At 34.0% G+C, this 16,984-nt stretch overlaps 2 protein-coding genes and 1 long non-coding RNA gene across 3 annotated transcripts in view; 2 read left to right on the forward strand and 1 right to left on the reverse strand.

The window, feature by feature from the left end:
* Nucleotides 1–7,437, forward strand: part of LOC106110069 — a 102,300-nt gene extending 94,863 nt beyond the window's left edge. Inside the window, exons 9-17 of the mRNA XM_013291755.1 lie at nt 1,688–1,874; nt 3,084–3,212; nt 3,396–3,627; nt 3,731–3,904; nt 4,774–4,970; nt 5,636–5,751; nt 6,076–6,162; nt 6,441–6,597; nt 7,107–7,437. Coding sequence (XP_013147209.1) covers nt 1,688–1,874; nt 3,084–3,212; nt 3,396–3,627; nt 3,731–3,904; nt 4,774–4,970; nt 5,636–5,751; nt 6,076–6,162; nt 6,441–6,593 — 1,275 coding nt within the window. The 3' untranslated portion in view covers nt 6,594–6,597; nt 7,107–7,437. The remainder of the gene's footprint in view (nt 1–1,687; nt 1,875–3,083; nt 3,213–3,395; nt 3,628–3,730; nt 3,905–4,773; nt 4,971–5,635; nt 5,752–6,075; nt 6,163–6,440; nt 6,598–7,106) is intronic.
* Nucleotides 7,438–13,034: 5,597 nt separating this feature from the next.
* On the forward strand, nt 13,035–16,092 carry LOC106110105 (coatomer subunit gamma-like). The gene is made up of 2 exons (XM_013291818.1): nt 13,035–13,651; nt 13,974–16,092. The coding sequence occupies exons 1-2, from the start codon at nt 13,106–13,108 to the stop codon at nt 16,017–16,019; spliced, it is 2,592 nt and encodes an 863-aa protein (XP_013147272.1). The 5' UTR covers nt 13,035–13,105; the 3' UTR covers nt 16,020–16,092.
* Nucleotides 14,069–16,693, reverse strand: LOC106110106. Its single transcript, XR_001226056.1, has 3 exons — nt 16,524–16,693; nt 14,279–14,364; nt 14,069–14,157 (listed from the first exon to the last, which is right to left on the reverse strand). It is a non-coding gene; the product is annotated as an uncharacterized LOC106110106 (long non-coding RNA).
* Between the last annotated feature and the right edge of the window lie 291 nt (nt 16,694–16,984).

The following is a 16,984-nucleotide window of genomic DNA, read 5'->3' on the forward strand; positions in this document are numbered from 1 at the left end:
GTTTGAAAGGCACACGGTTTAAACTAACAATTAAAAAATTGGACGATAAGGGTCCGTCTACACAGACCGGGGCGGACATACTATCCGCCGCCGCTATTTTATACATTTGGAGTCGACCGATCGCTTGTTATTTTACACAAAACAAATTACGCTTGATCATGATAACAAAAGATGTGAAAAGTAAAATTAAACCTTATACCAAATGTATAAAGCTCAATTTGAGCGATGAAAATCTTCGCACACTAGGACCTGTCTGAACGGCCCCTTAAGGTGTTGAATGATTTACAATTGCCATTCCCGTCGAGAGCTATTCCGATGCATGCGATGGACCAATTAATTTGTGCACGAAATTCGAAATACGCTCCAAAATACCGAACTCAATATACCTGTGTAATGAAATAGTATTTACGGTACTTCACTTGTTTAAATACCGCTTTGCATTACTTTTCAATTCGATTGCAATGGCACTTTTACTAACAGATGTTGTCATTCTATTCATTCTCTTGGACTCTTTGACTACAATGTAATACAAGTGTTATCCAATTAGCATGGTATGTAAGGAGGCAAAAGTCGCCTGTGACAAGAACATTATTTATAAGTTTGGAGAAGTACATAGGTAGATGTGGGTTTGGAAAGAAATGGATGGATTACGTGAAAGGTGACATGATAAAAGAGATAGAGGTGACAGATCAACCTAGAGAGCAAATACGTGGTGCGACAAGCTTAGGGTGGTAAGATAAGGACGGGGAGGTTGGTGAGATTGTGACATTACAAAACATTTAAAAATTTCGTTTGTTAATGAAAAAATGTTTATTCAAATGTAAATAACAATGCATGTTATTACGCCATGTACCTATATTAAAGAAATCATTCCAAAGTAAAAACTGGATCAAATTTTACGCTCGATGTTCTGTATGTTTGTTTTTCGAATGAGTTACCGTATAGGAGTGCTAACAAATCTGAAACCTTCGGAAAATACGTCCAGAAACGAGCTACGTCGAAATTCCATTTTGGCAGCATATCGAGTGGATCTATCTACGTTAAAGCTAATAGCAGAACTGTCCGTATTTGAGTGCAATTTTGTGTTTATGCCTGGATATTGGTATTTTAATTTTCACAGGAGTTATCATTTTCGCGAGTAAATAACTAGTCTAAAAATTAGTAACGTAAGTCTGTAGGGTAGAGTAAAAGTAGTAGGTACCTGTTTATAAAATTTTAAAATCCTGGAGGCATTTTTTTAATTCATGTGCACGATGTAGATGTAGAGTAATGCAAATGAATGATGCCGGGACACGTTTCGCGCATGATGAAGTACATGCATACTTGGTTTCCGAAATGTAAACAAATCCTCGAAACAATTTAGTTACGGGTAATTTGATGAACAACAAACAATTGAAGGGTTTTACGATTTACTTTAGTAAATCTAAATGAGGGGTAATTCAAAATACAATCTTATCCCACGACCACTAGACCAATACTATCGTTATACACTAATAGTTACATTTAAAATAAATGTGAAGGAGGAAGATATTAAAGCAATATCCAAAGGTATATGCTGCTTCTCTGATCTGATCGTTCTTTTGAAAGAAAACTTAGATGTCGATAAGCAACGTTAACTAGGCTGAATGAGATTTAAAAAAAAATAAAAGTCTTATTAAATGATCTTGATAATCCGGTATGTATACAGCCAAGGCCGGAGCCCAGACGTCAGTTCCTGTCTACATTGGCACCGCTAACAGCGTGCGTCGGTAACGCCGCTCACCACGAGGGCTTCTACTATGTGCCACCAGGAGACAGGACCTCAGCAGCTACTAACAATGACTACAAAGATCATAATGAAGCACCAGCTCCTGACGTGGTCGCCGGAACTCCTGGTAAGAGTACCCATACGCCAGATAACCAATTCTACCTATATGTTAGAATAATTTATAATGTGAAAAAGTTTCTTTTCGTAAAATGTCTTAAAAATATATTCATGTCACACTTGTTCGTTTTGAAAAATCTAGTCTTTTATAACAGTGCTGTGGCTGAAAAAACTCACTTTAACATACGCACCGGAGTCCGCAAAAATAATGAAACTCGACTGGACAATCGCTACAATTAAAAAAACAACAAAAGTGCGTCTAAACAGCTGACTATGACGCTACAAAACTAAGAACTATGTTTTGCAAGATCGTGAAATTTTCATCTTTGTCACAACGGCAGAAAAATAAAAATAATAATCATCATTTAATTATTTTTATTTTATATGGTTTCGCAAACAGGATATCGTATTCCATCCAAATTATCAATAACATCTAACGTAATTAATATAAAGATAACAATAACATAAAACGAAGTAACTAGGAATGTCTTTCTGTTTGCCGTAGCGTCGTAGATATGTTCTCATTAGTATCGATTAAACATAAAACAACGTCCTTGGCTGCTATCTAACAAAGCGATCGAGTCTGGACAATTTTCTGATATACGACTAATGAAAATGTAAAAATAAAGCTGACTTATAGTAAAACAAACTTACGTAAATAAATTATTATATCTTTTATTTAAAAGATGTTTAAAAATGAACACTTAATAATTTTTAGGTATAAAGTACAACATGAACAATAACGAAATTATTTCTCAGAATTATCCGAGGTCGTAAATTTAAATGAAAATGTTATTTAATTAGAAGAACTTTTCGGAATAACTGGAAAATACTTCCAAAAAAATATGTAGGACAAAGCCGTGTAACTTTCAAGGGCAACAAAAACTCTGTTTTGTAACTTTTTTCAATTAAAATATTTGACGTAGATTTGTAACCTTCCTTGTACAAAAATATGAGTTAGTTAACACTGAAGACAAAAGAATTTTAACAGTAAAAGATATTTTTTATACAAAGATAGGTATAATTGACATTGGTAATCCTGTCAAAACTTGAACGTTCTACAACTAGGCGACAATAGGGAATTACTAAGTTGAAAAACAAATTGGCACATGGCTGTGACTTAGGCTAGCAGACATAAATTTCGGTACGATCTAATGGTTAAGAAATGCACCGCTGATTCTCTTAACCTACATACTAAGTGTTGTATAATGTACACCAGGCGCCAACGACGGTGACGATGGATTGGCTGCATTCGCCAGAGCAAGTGCACCACGAACTGAGCGCATACGACAACGATACGGTCAAGATTCACATCCCGTCAGCAGCGATGATGAACATGATGATTACGGTAAGAAAACTACACTCCTATATTTATCATCTTTAAATGTGTATTAATTTCGATTCATTATATTTTAGAACATTCAACATCCATTGATTTTGAATGTACACAGAAAGTACTAATAATGCAAAATATATGAATACAAAACAGTAAAAACTCGTTAGCGAGAGATGTTTCAATGTTATTTTGTAGGCTTCCACCGTCGACCTGCAGTCCGGGGCATTGCGGTCAAACAGCAGCTAGGCACATCGAACGATATGCTGCAGCAAATGCAGAACGAGTTGCAGCCAACATCGAGCACTGCTGCAACCCATCACCAACCCCATGCGTGCCAACGCACCAGCTCCACATACTCCTGGCCGTATTACTCTGAAGCCAATCTTAATTCGAGGCCGCAGAGCCGCACGAGCACCAACACTAATTGGTAAGTAACTCAATAGAAGCTACGAATATTTCTGAACTGTTTGGGAACTGCTTTTGTGTAAATACGCAACTACAAACTACACATTCGTCGTTTTCGTTATTAGGATGAAGGCAACAGATCACGTGGTATCTCGCCAGTGCAGCATCTCCTCGATGCCGCAGCAGCAGCATTCGGAGATGTGCCACGCTCACGCCCAGAACATGGTGCCATATCCGCAATACCAACAGCGACAGCCAGAAAACATGTTCAGGAACTGTTCCCTCTACGCCAATATCGGGTAATTACTAATACGTAACCGGGTAGCACTATAATGGTGGGCCGAATTTTTTTGCCAGACGCCGCGGACATCACGGGTTTAGATTTCGGTGGGGCGTAAAATGATACACACCCCTCAGCGCGCTTTCCTTAACCCTCCGTGGGCCTCACTTCCCTTGGAACATGCACTTGCAGCTATCCACGAGACTGCATAAAGTTTTAATCTAGTGCTACATCTGTACTCCGTACTAAACTAGTTACTCGTAGATAATACTGATATCTCTTAAAAAAGTCTCGTCACAAATGTGATATAAAAAATCTTAAAGTTATCTTTGTATTCGGAGCAAACGATACTAATCACATTACATAAATTCCAATTTCTCCACGATAGAATTAATCCAAACTAGATTCTAATAATAACTTTTTTTAAATAAAATTAATGTCAAAATAAAAAAAAGCCACGTAACCCTTACTCCGGAAGGTTTTAATTTAAAAAAGTTGACAAACTGTTTTTGTGCCTACATTCCTGAATCTATAGGAAATGGGACACAATGCGAATGAAGGAGATTGCACATTGCGGCCCAGATAGTCAACCAGGCCTTTAGCGATTATTTCAAAAAAACATGGATCAGAAACAGCGAGAAACCCAGATAACAGCCGGATGCCGACCTAGACTCCGGCTTTGTTCGCACGGATGTACGGGAAACAACAAAGTCCCTTTTACACCGCTGTTTATTGTCGTATCTGCACGTTCTATTTTTTGAGGACGTGCATTATCGCACTTTGTTCTTTTGCGGGTAGATTTCAAACGATAGCGATTATGTTACGATGCGTTAAAGTCATTTCCTGCATTGATTTGACTATTAGGTTCAAATGTCTAAGACTACGTAGGTGTTCCGACAGCAGTCAGGAGTTGTACAGCTCGCAGACGAGCTCCGAGCAGACATCGCCGGTGCGTGCTGCTGCGCGCGGTAGACGGCCGGAGTCCCCGCCGCCGATTCGCAGCCACCACCAGCTGCTCTACGTGCCCTACAGCAGCCACCACCACTACCAACACGAATACCCAGCTCAGTGGGCACCTAACGACTGTATGTATAACACTAACTTTCGCCCGCGACTTCGTCCGCGTGGAATAAAATAAAAAGAAAGTGAGCAGATTATGTGTTCTTCCAGACTATCCTCTACATCTATAATAAATTTCATCGAAATCCGCTCAGCCGTTTTGGCTACAAACTTGCATCTATCAAACCATCTAAACTTTCACATTTATAATATTACGAGTAGTATGTTACTAACTATATAAAACGGCTCGTCACATGTTTATCCCATTTATACCAAATACTTTTGAGCTCTGCGGGGACAATTCTTTAAAGTACTACTAGTGGTACTATGATTATTTCACGGTCGCAATAGTCTCTCAGATGTCGACTTTGAAGAAAAAATACCATCACAAACTCTTCTACAACTGTTCAAAGACACTTTTTTTACGCACCTTGTAGGTAACGACCATTTCAAGTATAAGGTAAAACGCAAATATTTTAGCATATAGGAAGATCCTGCAATGGTTTAGAAATAAAATTCAATGTAGTTCTTTAGATCTTTAAGGGCCGTCGTACACGAACAGCTTCCAGCAAGCAACCGTAGATTTCAAGTTGCAGCGTGAAGCAAGTAAAAATGTATATGTTTGCTTGAAGTCTCCTCGGATTCCGCACTATAATTATCTTAGCTGATTACTATTAAATTTTAATTCCAGATAACCGCCAAGTGCAATCGTACTATCAGCAGCAAGCTCGTAGTGGGGCCAGTACACCGCAGCCTAATGCCGCCCTCCAGCAACGAGCTCATTACAGCCACGCTCTGCAGTTGCAGGTGAGACAGAAAGATATTTAAAAAAAAACATAATAAGACAAACTATCGTAAAACTGTTTAGTCGCGCTTGATTCTTATGACCTTATATGGACTTCTAAACTACTCGATTTTTAGTTGTACAATTAAACAGTTGAATTGCCTGCGAAACAATCGACAATCGCACAACAGTTTTGCGATAATTTAATCCAAGGTATGTAGAATGTATGTATTAATGTATGTTCAATGATAATTCGTCTGTATTATTTTTTATTTTTAAACATGCTACAACCAGTAATAAATATGAACATAGATAAAAATCTTATACAAAAACATTGGCGTTTACAGAATTTATGCCCGGCCCCGGCAAGATACAGGCCCGTACTTGCCGCGCAACCTGGCGGCGGAAAACAAATGATTTGCTATTCCGAAAAGGTAAAATATATCTCTTTAATTTTTATAACATTTCCCTACCCTATCCATAAAATATTATAAACGACTTTGCCCGGGTAAAATTAAGAAAAGTGAAAATGTAGCCCGTGTTATTCGCTGATAAAATGGCTTTTTATGGTGCAAGATTTTTTTAAATCGGTCCAGTAGTCCAAAAATCCAAAACTACAAATCTTTCTTCTTTATATTATTGGTATAGATTAAAAAATAGACTTTTATAAAACCTCTAAAATTGTTTAAATGTTCATATTTTTATATAATAGGTGGCACCACCGCTTTACCAGCCGGCTCCCGGATCGCCGTCGCGAGTTCCCCGTGCTCCGCCAGAGGGCGCAGCGTCAGCCTCGCAGGCGACATCGGCTACGTCACCACTAGCGCCACCGCAGAACCCGGTGTACTACGCCATGAACGTCTGACGGGGTAATTCAGAAACTTTCTAATATAACTGATAATATATTTGGCCTGAAGGCCTTCTTTATTACATTGATCACGTTCTTTACACCAAGGAATACATTCTATATTTTCGTAATAACGATAAAGTAGTTAAAAAATTAAAAATAATGTCGACTAATCTAACCAGATATTAAAACATAACAATGTTTATATTTTTCTGGACACTATTTAGCTTATTTTATACCAAGAGATGGAGCTCACTATAATTTTGTAAAATATATTTCATAATAACACTAGATGGCGTTGAACTTAACTGATATAGTACGTTTCAGAGAAAGTAACTCTGAAAATCAATTGTTTACAATGTCTAGTCTATATATTTCTTAAATGTCTGGATCTAACAGTAAAAAAATTAGGACTAATTTTCTTTCAGTCTCCTCAAATAAAAATTACCGGTAGATAGTAAAATCTACTATAAAATAAGATATTAAGAGATCACGAACACGGATTTGATGTTATTTTTTAATGTTTTTCAGAAAATCGTGGTAGATGCTGCCGGCATAGACGGTCACCCTTCAAGTAAACTTCGACATTCAGCATGAACACGACGGATACTAAAATTTCTCCATATCTAATGTATTTCAATGTTTCTAATATAATACGTTCTATTTGAAAGCGATGTAGTGAAAGTACATGAAAACGGTATGAAAAATAAATGTTGTAATTTACGTAGTTGAAACAAATGACAGCAATTGCTATGTTCATTGGTAAAGAGTTAAAATATTTAAGGAATACTATGGTTAGGAGTTTATTGCGACCTACACTATAGTGGAATCTCAACTTTTTTCACAATATTTAGGAATTTTCAAAAACAGGTATACAGTTTACAAATTCCTTACACTATTCTAATGATTTAATTTCTTAAAATACTTCAACTGCAACTATAATAATATAATTATAGATATTTCAACAAGCAAATACATTAAGTTTTATAAACCCCAAAGAGAAAACCAAATATCTAGAAAATAACCAAATTGATTTACAATCCAAAGATTAGATATTAAGAGAAAAAGGACCTGTCCCACCAAATTGTAAATTGTCTGATAACCAATATCGGATTTTATTCCCTTATTTGACAGTGCAGTCATTTTTAAGCTATCTAAGCCTGTATCAGCCAATGGTGGGACAGGCCCTAAGACATCGTTTACGGGTTCGAACCAAAGACATACCTTGTAACTTTAATTTTAAACCATTTCTCCGGTAATCTCATGGCCTCTCGATTACAATTGAACAAATTTATTCTAGCACATAACTCAAAAATTATCACTCGGAACTTATACAATATAATGCAATTTATTTCTCTGCCTACCCTTTACGTTACTAAGGTTAGTTCAACAAATTCATTAAACAGTTGACAACCATTTTAATTGTTCTTTGGAATGACTTTTAAATTTTTTACACATTTATTACAAGTAACATATGGCAGCTAATAATAAACGACAAAATAAAAAAAAAAACTATTTCCTTAAAAATTAGGACAATAATGAATTTAAGTAGCGACTTCAGAAAACAATTCGAGTTTTGTATAGATGAAACCGGAAATTAAAAAGATTGTGCCGATTTTAGTATGTAACATAATTATGAGTTTTTGTACAACAGCTGTAATATTATACAAAATTACTCTATTCGTAAAACGAAACGTATTTTCCGGAAAATGATATCAACTATAGAGTAAACATATCATTTAAAATAATATATCTGATTGATAGGACTTGTTCTTACTTCACGTATCAAAATCGGTACAATTTTCCGGTTTTGTTTGTTGTATTGTTCGGGTATATGTTTGGCGCAAAAAATTGTAAGAATCGTAAAATTTCGTCGTTCGTCGATAAATGTTGGTAAAACGTCATGTAAAAAAGTAAATAGTGGCGCAATACGTACATTTATCATAAACTAAGGAACTTTCCTAGTGACCATTTAACGAGTCTAGATGTGGCAGTTAAAGTGATTTGTTGTGCGCGTTTTGAAGTATTGCCAGTGCCAAAATATTAGAGTTTATTAAATTTTAATTACTAGTATTAAAACGTTAGAGAATAGTGCGTATGCATGAATTTCCAAAGCCGGCCTAGATAGGTTTATTTTCATTTAATTATAGGCATGTAATGTTTTGTCCGGAAACAATTTATAACCCAACATATCGTTACTCCAAAACGATGAGAATGATTGTTTAAGAAAATATGGCCACCGCATACCTAAAAATTTTTCAAATGTATATATTTGTGACCGTTGTCCAATTTATTAGATATACAAAGTCACAATATACAAACTGTTTCAGTGGTTTTGTGATTTTTATAATCATATAAATCTAATTTAATTTCTTATTTTATACATAAAAATAAACAATCGCACAATCACATGACCAAATGGAAGACCAAAATTCGAACACATTTCAAAATATTTAGGAGACGTATTTTTGAGAATTCTGAGCAGGTACCATGCTAGACAACTCGGAGTTGTTTTAGTGAGATACGATGCATAATGTAAAAAGTGATATTGTTTTGAGATACGAGTTTATTATCATGGTATGGCAATGAACTATGGTACTAAATAACTCGTTACATAAATAAGCAGGACTTTTGCTATCTTTTGCAGTAGATGATAGATGTTTGACGAATATGTAATTGTAATGCTTAAAAGGCGAGCCAGTAAAATGTTTAATATATTATAATAAGGTGCAAACGGATTGCAGATGTTGTCTTTTGCGCCTGTATTAGGTTAGGATTTACCACTTCGTAAAATGCCAATGTCGTAATGGAAGCGATCCATGGTCTAGGATTTTATTTCGAAAAATTAAACATAACCCTTCCAAGTAAAGAAGTAATTTATAGTGAATGATGGTGTAAGAGTGTATATTACAAAAAAATTTAATATAAATTTATTGATTATTCAAAAAGGAACAAAAATGTAGGTTCACTAATTTAGAAAAAAAGAAACAAAATTATTTTTGGCCATTTGTTAAACATTAGAAGATTAAAATAAAAAAAATACATTTATCTATGTATGACATAAATACAGTTTGTGTAAATTTTAACATGTGAATAGGCAGTATGGTCGGAGGATATTATGTTTGACAAAATTTAGAAGAAAAATTAATTATGATTCTAACATTGGTAATATTAGGTGGATCAGTCGGCGAAATTTTATGGAAATTTATAGATAATAAGTTATTGAATGTATTTATAATATAATATAAAACTAATTCATTTTCTAGCATCATGTAGAATGTAGTTTTGTAGCAAACATTAATCACTTCATCAGAAAATATTGTATTATGCCTATAGTCGTATTGATGAAAAATAATCTCGATTACATTTATTTAGAGAAAATACGAATACGAATGTAATAACGTATATAGAAATTTATCAATGTATTATAACTTACGTTTAAACTTGCGTGGAAAATATTGATGTTAAATCTTTTAATTTAAGTTTTCATTTGCTTTATTTGGTGTGGATGGTGTAAAATCAAAATTAGATATTGTCGACAGAATCTACAACATGGCTAAACATAAACGGCAAAAGCTGGACTAAATAATTAAAACTATCGACATTACGTGTAATTAACTAGTGCGTTTGTGCAAGATCTGCTGTTAAATTTATATGAATATTGTAAGATGTCTTCTAACAGTTTCACCTTGCAAATCAAAGAGTAAATATTGCTGAAATTCCTGCCAATCCTAGAAATTACCAACACCATTCCACACATTGGATGAGCTTGATGCTTGGCGTTTTAAAAATATATTTCCATTTATGTTTAATTTTTAATATAGAGGTTTTATTTGGCGCAAGGTATTTAGTTGTAAGTAATTAGTAGATGTATCAAAATGATAAATTTTGGTGATACTGGAAGTTATGTTCAGAAATGTGATACTATATTGTTTTTCTGCTTGGCAGTGTTAAGTTTAGTTAAATAAACACCTACTGATTTGTAACGCCTAAGGCGTGATATTTTTCGCCAAGGTAAATGATTTATATTTCATGTTCATATAAAATTTTCCCTTATTTATAGAGAAATTAATTATCATACTATACTTCATATAGTAAAACTTGTTACTTGTTAGGATGAACGAACATTTTACTACTATTTAATAATGTTTCTTCGTAATCATGTTTCGTTTTATATAGTATTATTAATTATTAGTACAATATCAGAAATAAAGTGATGTTGTACATACCATTACTTAGAAGTCTAAGATTCTCTTATATTTATAACCCTCGATTATGAGCTAAATTATCTGTGAAACTCCCCGCTGGATTCAAACGTTATTTATACTAATTTATTTGATAAATTCACCATTAAAGGCCTGTCCAAATTGTAAATTGTCTGATAACAAACCAACGTGTAAAATATATGATGGAAATATCGGATTTTGTTTACTTATCTGACAGTGATGTCACTTTTATGTTATCTGAACCTCTATCAGCCAGTGGTGGGACAGGCCCTAAATGTTGTTACTTAAAAATAGTAAGAAGCTCACCTTATTTGTACAATTAAGCAGTGCTAAATAATAAGTTAACGCTTATTAAAATACACTATAATTTAATAGTAAGATAACGTTCTAACCATATAAAACAATCGAGAATCATAAAAACAATAAGTGTAAAAAAAATTTGCTGTTTTATATCTTCGGCATTTAACCTTTAAGATAACTCGTCAAAAGATTTTTATGTTACCACAGATGTTAGTCTAGCCTCATTTATAATTTGTATTAAATGCTTATCTGAAAATTTATTTCGCATGTCATGGATGTTTTAATATTTTACGTTAATTACCAGAAAGGTTAGCCTTGCCACAATGTGGTCTATTTGCAGCTATTCAATGTTGTAAACGACATTGTTTTTATTTCAATTGCATTAATTTACTGTAATACATTTAACAATGATTCTGTCAAATAGTTCGTAAATAAGATTTTGTTACATGCATTAGTTCATTATTTGTTTTAGATTTATAAACAAAGCTATGTTAGTATTATGTAATTACAATTTATAAATCAGAACACTTTAATATGATTGTAAATGTTAGGGCACTAAATGCCAACGATTTTTCAAATACCCTTGTACAAAAGAATTTGTAGATTGGTAAATTAATAAAGGATAAAAAATATTACATTTGCGTTTATTTATTTAATCCCTGATTTTAGATACCGTTAACATTAATTAAATATATATATTCTTCTAATAACAGCTAAAAAGATATCCGAATAAATTGACCTACAACCCCTAGATCAAGGCAGCCGATTTTTGTGAACTAAAACTTGTTCCACAAAAGACGTGATTTAACAGCCAAAAGTACGGTTTCAATATGAATAAAATTATAGGCGTTTCGAGATATACGGATAAATGATTATTTACAACTATAAGGCCCTCTAGCGCCCAAACGAAGCAGCTTTGAATATAGGGAAGTTCGGTTCAGTCAAATTGTCACATTTTCTACCAATCCGTGGTAGTTGTACACCTCTATCTGGAATATCCTGTATATGAAATTGAAATAAGATAAGCAATAAAACTGGATTTGATTTTTAAGGCATTAAAATTTAAGAATTCCTGGATAAAATCGACCAAGCTTCGTTTTTAACAAATAAATATCTTTTAAGGTCTGGTAACCCTGGCATTTCACGTTCATTAAAACATTTTTCGTATTCATTGCTCTTCGAATTTTATATTACCTTGACTTGCATTCTTAAATCACCTAACTAACGAACAAGGGCGGATCCAGGTTTGGCGCCAGGGGAGTGTCACATAGTCGTGTTCAAGTCAACCAGCTCAGGAGGGATCATGACCCCCACCCCTTGATCCGCCGTTGCTAACGAATCGATATAGACCTGGGTCAATCGATTTTTCTTACGATTGAGATCGGTCACGGTATAGTGATCGGGTCTTTAACATCATTTAAGTCTGCGGATACTTGCAATCTCCTACTCATAACATCAATGAAAGTGTAATCGTCTCCTGCCTTAAAGGCCAGCAACGCATCTGATGTCCCTCTGATGTTACAGATGTCCATGCCCATCGGATCAATTAATTTTGCGCGATCCGCTGCCCATTTGAACCCGTCTAGAGAAAAGTATATTCTGATGTTTGCTTTGTTGTAGACCTGTGTCGTGTAAGTCATGATCATGATCCATTGGCTAAGTGGTCAAGTTCCAAAGAATAACGGAGGCCCGAGTCCTATTAGTAGGTCGGTCAGTTACAGTTTGCAGTTGGTGAGCGAGACACATGTGTGTCTGTCCATCAATGGTTAGCTGGCTCCTACCACGACCCACACGACGAGAGTTGCTGGTTCAAAAAACCCGCATATTCTGCGAATTGCACTCCGATCGATCAATCGATTCAATCACAGTGATCCGATTACTCATGATCGACACAGAACTATTATGACATTGACATTTTATGTTAACGATTTTTGTTTATGGTAGGGTATTGTATTGATTATTACAGTTTAAAACCATTTATCATATTATTGAGAAATACAAATAATGGCGAATTTTCGTAGAGATAAAAAAGAAGAAGAAGGTGGCGGAATGGAAAAGTTTCGAATGTTGGATAAAAATATTATTTTACAAGAAGTGCGATACTTTAATTCAAATCAAGTAGATGCGAAGAAATGTATTCTTATATTGAGTAAAACCCTAATCATGCTAAACCAAGGGGTACATCTTACAACAGAAGAGGCTACAACCATTTTCTTTGCGATAACACGATTGTTTCAATCAAAAGATGTGATGCTGCGTAGATTGGTATATTTGAGTATAAAGGAACTTAGTTCTTTGGCTCAAAATGTATTTATTGTATCATCTTCTTTAACCAAGGATATGACTGAGAAAGTAGACTTAATCCGAGCTGCAGCAATAAGGACACTGAGAACCATTACAGACAACTCAATGTTACAAAATATTGAAAGACACATGATACAGGCTATACTTGATAAGAATCCAGCTGTTAGTTCAGCTGCATTAGTCTCTGCTCTGCACTTGACTGCATCAGCTCCAGATTTCGTTCAGAGATGTTTGAATGAAGCACAGGTAATTATGATTTGATACATTTTATTTCAACTTATCTTAGATTATAATGTCTTAATTAAAATAGTTAAGTATTTTAAATCATATTATTAGTTGTTTAAGTATCATTAAGTATAAGTCGATAATTAATCTTATAATTACTGTTTTACTTATCTATGTTAACGGCTTGCAAGTGTTATTTTATGGATATGTCCTTACATATCCTTATATAAATTGTAATCTTATAGAATTAAATACTAAAAACATTTGTAGAGGGAATAATTAAATAAAGAAAGAACAAATGCTTGACTCATATAAATATTTAATAATACACTTTTTTTTACAGGTAGCGATCACATCTGACAATATCATGGTAACATATCATGCACTTGGAGTCATTTCTGCTTCCAGACATAATGACCGTTTATTTATGGATAAATTGGTCAACATGTTATTGCAAAGGCCAATTCAATCGCCTTATACAGTTTGTCTTCTTATTCGCTATGCTGCTAAACTAGCAGAGAATGAACCTGAAGAATCAAAATCTTATTTACAATTTATAGAGTCTAGTTTATACCATAGATCAGAAATAGTCATATATGAAGCAGCACATGCTGTTGTCAGTTTAAGCCAAAATATAAGAGATCTTACTCAAGCATTATCCGCAATACAAATATTTTGTCTCTCTTCAAAAGCTTCCACAAGGCTTGCTGGGGTAAGAACTCTAGCACAAGTTACTGCAAAACATCCAAAAGCTGTGATTGTTTGTACAGTGGATCTTGAAAACCTGATTTTTGACCCTAACCGTTCAGTAGCAACTTTGGCTATTACAACTCTGCTTGCTAACTGTACAGAGAGTTCTATTGGGCGTTTGATAAAACGAATCTCAAGTTTTTTGTCTGAAATATCAGATGAATTTAAAATTGTAGTAGTTGACTCTATTAAGAACCTTTGTTCTAAATATCCTCGGAAACAGGAATTCCTTGTATCTTTTTTATCTGATATGCTCCGAGCTGAAAGGGATGAGGAACACAAAATGGCTATTGCAAATACTATTATTACACTGATTGAGGAAAATCCAGATGCCAAGGAAATAGGCCTATCTCATCTGTGCGAGTTCATTGAAGATTCTCATCAAGAAACTCTTGCAGTACGTGTTTTACATGTTATAGGACATGAGGGTCCTAAAGTTCGTCAACCTTCAAGATTTATCAGATTCATTTATAACAGAATTCTTTTGAACTCCGAACCTGTGAGGGCAGCAGCTGTTTCTGCAGTTGCTCAATTCGGGGCAGCATGTGCCGATCTTCTACCTAGCATAAAAGTTTTACTTGATAGATGTCAAACAGATGATGATGGCGAAGTTCGAGATCGGGCTACTTTTTATAGTGCCATTTTAAATTCTGGAGACCATAAACTTATTAATAATTACATTTCTAATGTGCCAATTTACAATTTTATACTATTAAAAGAAGCACTTCAAAATCATTTAAATACAAATGCAGACCAGAGTTTCAATATGGATACAGTTCCAATTGTAAAAAACATTAAAAAACCCAAGGATCAATTAGCACAAATTGAAATATTTCCGGTAACTATTGTTTCTCCAGAAGAACAATATGCAAGTCAACTTAAGGTGATTCCATACATTGCAAAACTTGGCCCAATATTTAAAACTTGTGAACCAATTGATCTGACAGAACCAGGCACAGAATATCAAGTTAAGTGTATAAAATATATCTACGCCAAACATATAATTCTTCAATTTGAATGTTTAAATACACTGTTTGGTCATCTACTTAAAGAAGTCCATGTATGTTTAGACATGGCTCCTGAATATAATCTTATTGGTGAAATACCATGTGAAAGTCTACCTTATGAAAAGAAAGGAAATATATTTTGTGTATTGGAATTTCCTAAAAATCCACTGAATTCTGTAGCATGTTTTGGAGCAGCTCTAGAGTTTTCCGTATATGATTGTGATTCAACAACTGGAAAGCCTTACCCTGGAGATTGTTATCCAGATACATATACTTTGGAACCTATAGAAATTGGAGGTTCTGAACAATTTAATATTCAACCAGCTTCTGAAGACTGGGAGGTCTCTTGGGAGAGTGCAGAATCTCAAAAAGAAGTAATAGATACTTTTGTCATGAATGACTTTGATGTTACAAAAGTTGCAACAGCAATGTGTAAGCATTTAGGTTTACCAGACTCTTCTGTAAAGGGGGATAATGTAAAGAAAATCTGTGGTTTAGGGATGTGGCGTACAGGCATTCCAGTAATATTTTCAGCTAGAATGGTACCATCTCTATCAGGTGTTACCATGGTGCTTACTGTCAGATCGCCCAGTGATGCTGTAGCTACACTTTTATTGGCTGCTATTGAATAATCTGAGACACTAAGATTATCATTATTATAACACTATTTCAAATCATGACTTATATTTATTATTAAAAGTTAAGGTTAGGGTTAAATTATTGTGTAAAAACATGTATAATAAGTTATTTTAATAAATAAGATAATGTTTTTTAATATTTTTATTTTAAATCTTACTCATATTTTATGTAATATACTATAATTTATCTTACTAATAAATTATAAATGTGAAAGTTAGATAAAAGGATGGTTGTTGGAAGGTATTTCCCGAACAACTCATGGATATTGATAAAATTTAGCACAGATCTAGATTACTGTCTGGAAAAACACACAGGCTATTTACTGTGTTTTAATTCCGCTCGTATGGAGTCGCCGGGGAAAAGCTTGTTAGATAATATAGGTATGGATTGAAGGTAGGAAAGACTTATTATACTATAGTATGTTAGTATTGTTATTAGCTCTGAGGTATTAGTATTTTATTTAGATTCATCATCCATTGACAACATAGATATAATACCTCCTGGACTCTCATAATAAATAGTTGATCCCATCTTTTTTTCGATGATTTGGCCATCGTCAAGGTTATTAAATAGCAAAAAAAAGCTAGGTAGCGGTAGCTGATGATATCAATGGAGACACAATCCTCGATTTTAACTCTATAAATAAATAGACGGTAGACAAAGTAGATGCATACCAGTTAGACATTTTATCACAACACGATTTTCGATGTGTCATTATTGAGTTTGACAGCGTGACATGACATAAATGTCAAGTGCAAAGAATTAAAAATCAAGTTCGGGAATATTGTGAACATTTGTTATAATGCTATTTATTCTTATTTCAATATTACATCTATATAAAATAAATTAATCTCCAAACCAAAAAAAAATAAACAATTGCAAATGTTGTGTTTTATTGTTGCTTTATATAATTATTAATTAGTGTTTTAAAAACTTCACGACTACTTATATTATTAAA

Source organism: Papilio polytes, unplaced genomic scaffold, assembly GCF_000836215.1.
Source record: "Papilio polytes unplaced genomic scaffold, Ppol_1.0 DF820889.1, whole genome shotgun sequence".
Lineage (NCBI taxonomy): Eukaryota > Metazoa > Arthropoda > Insecta > Lepidoptera > Papilionidae > Papilio > Papilio polytes.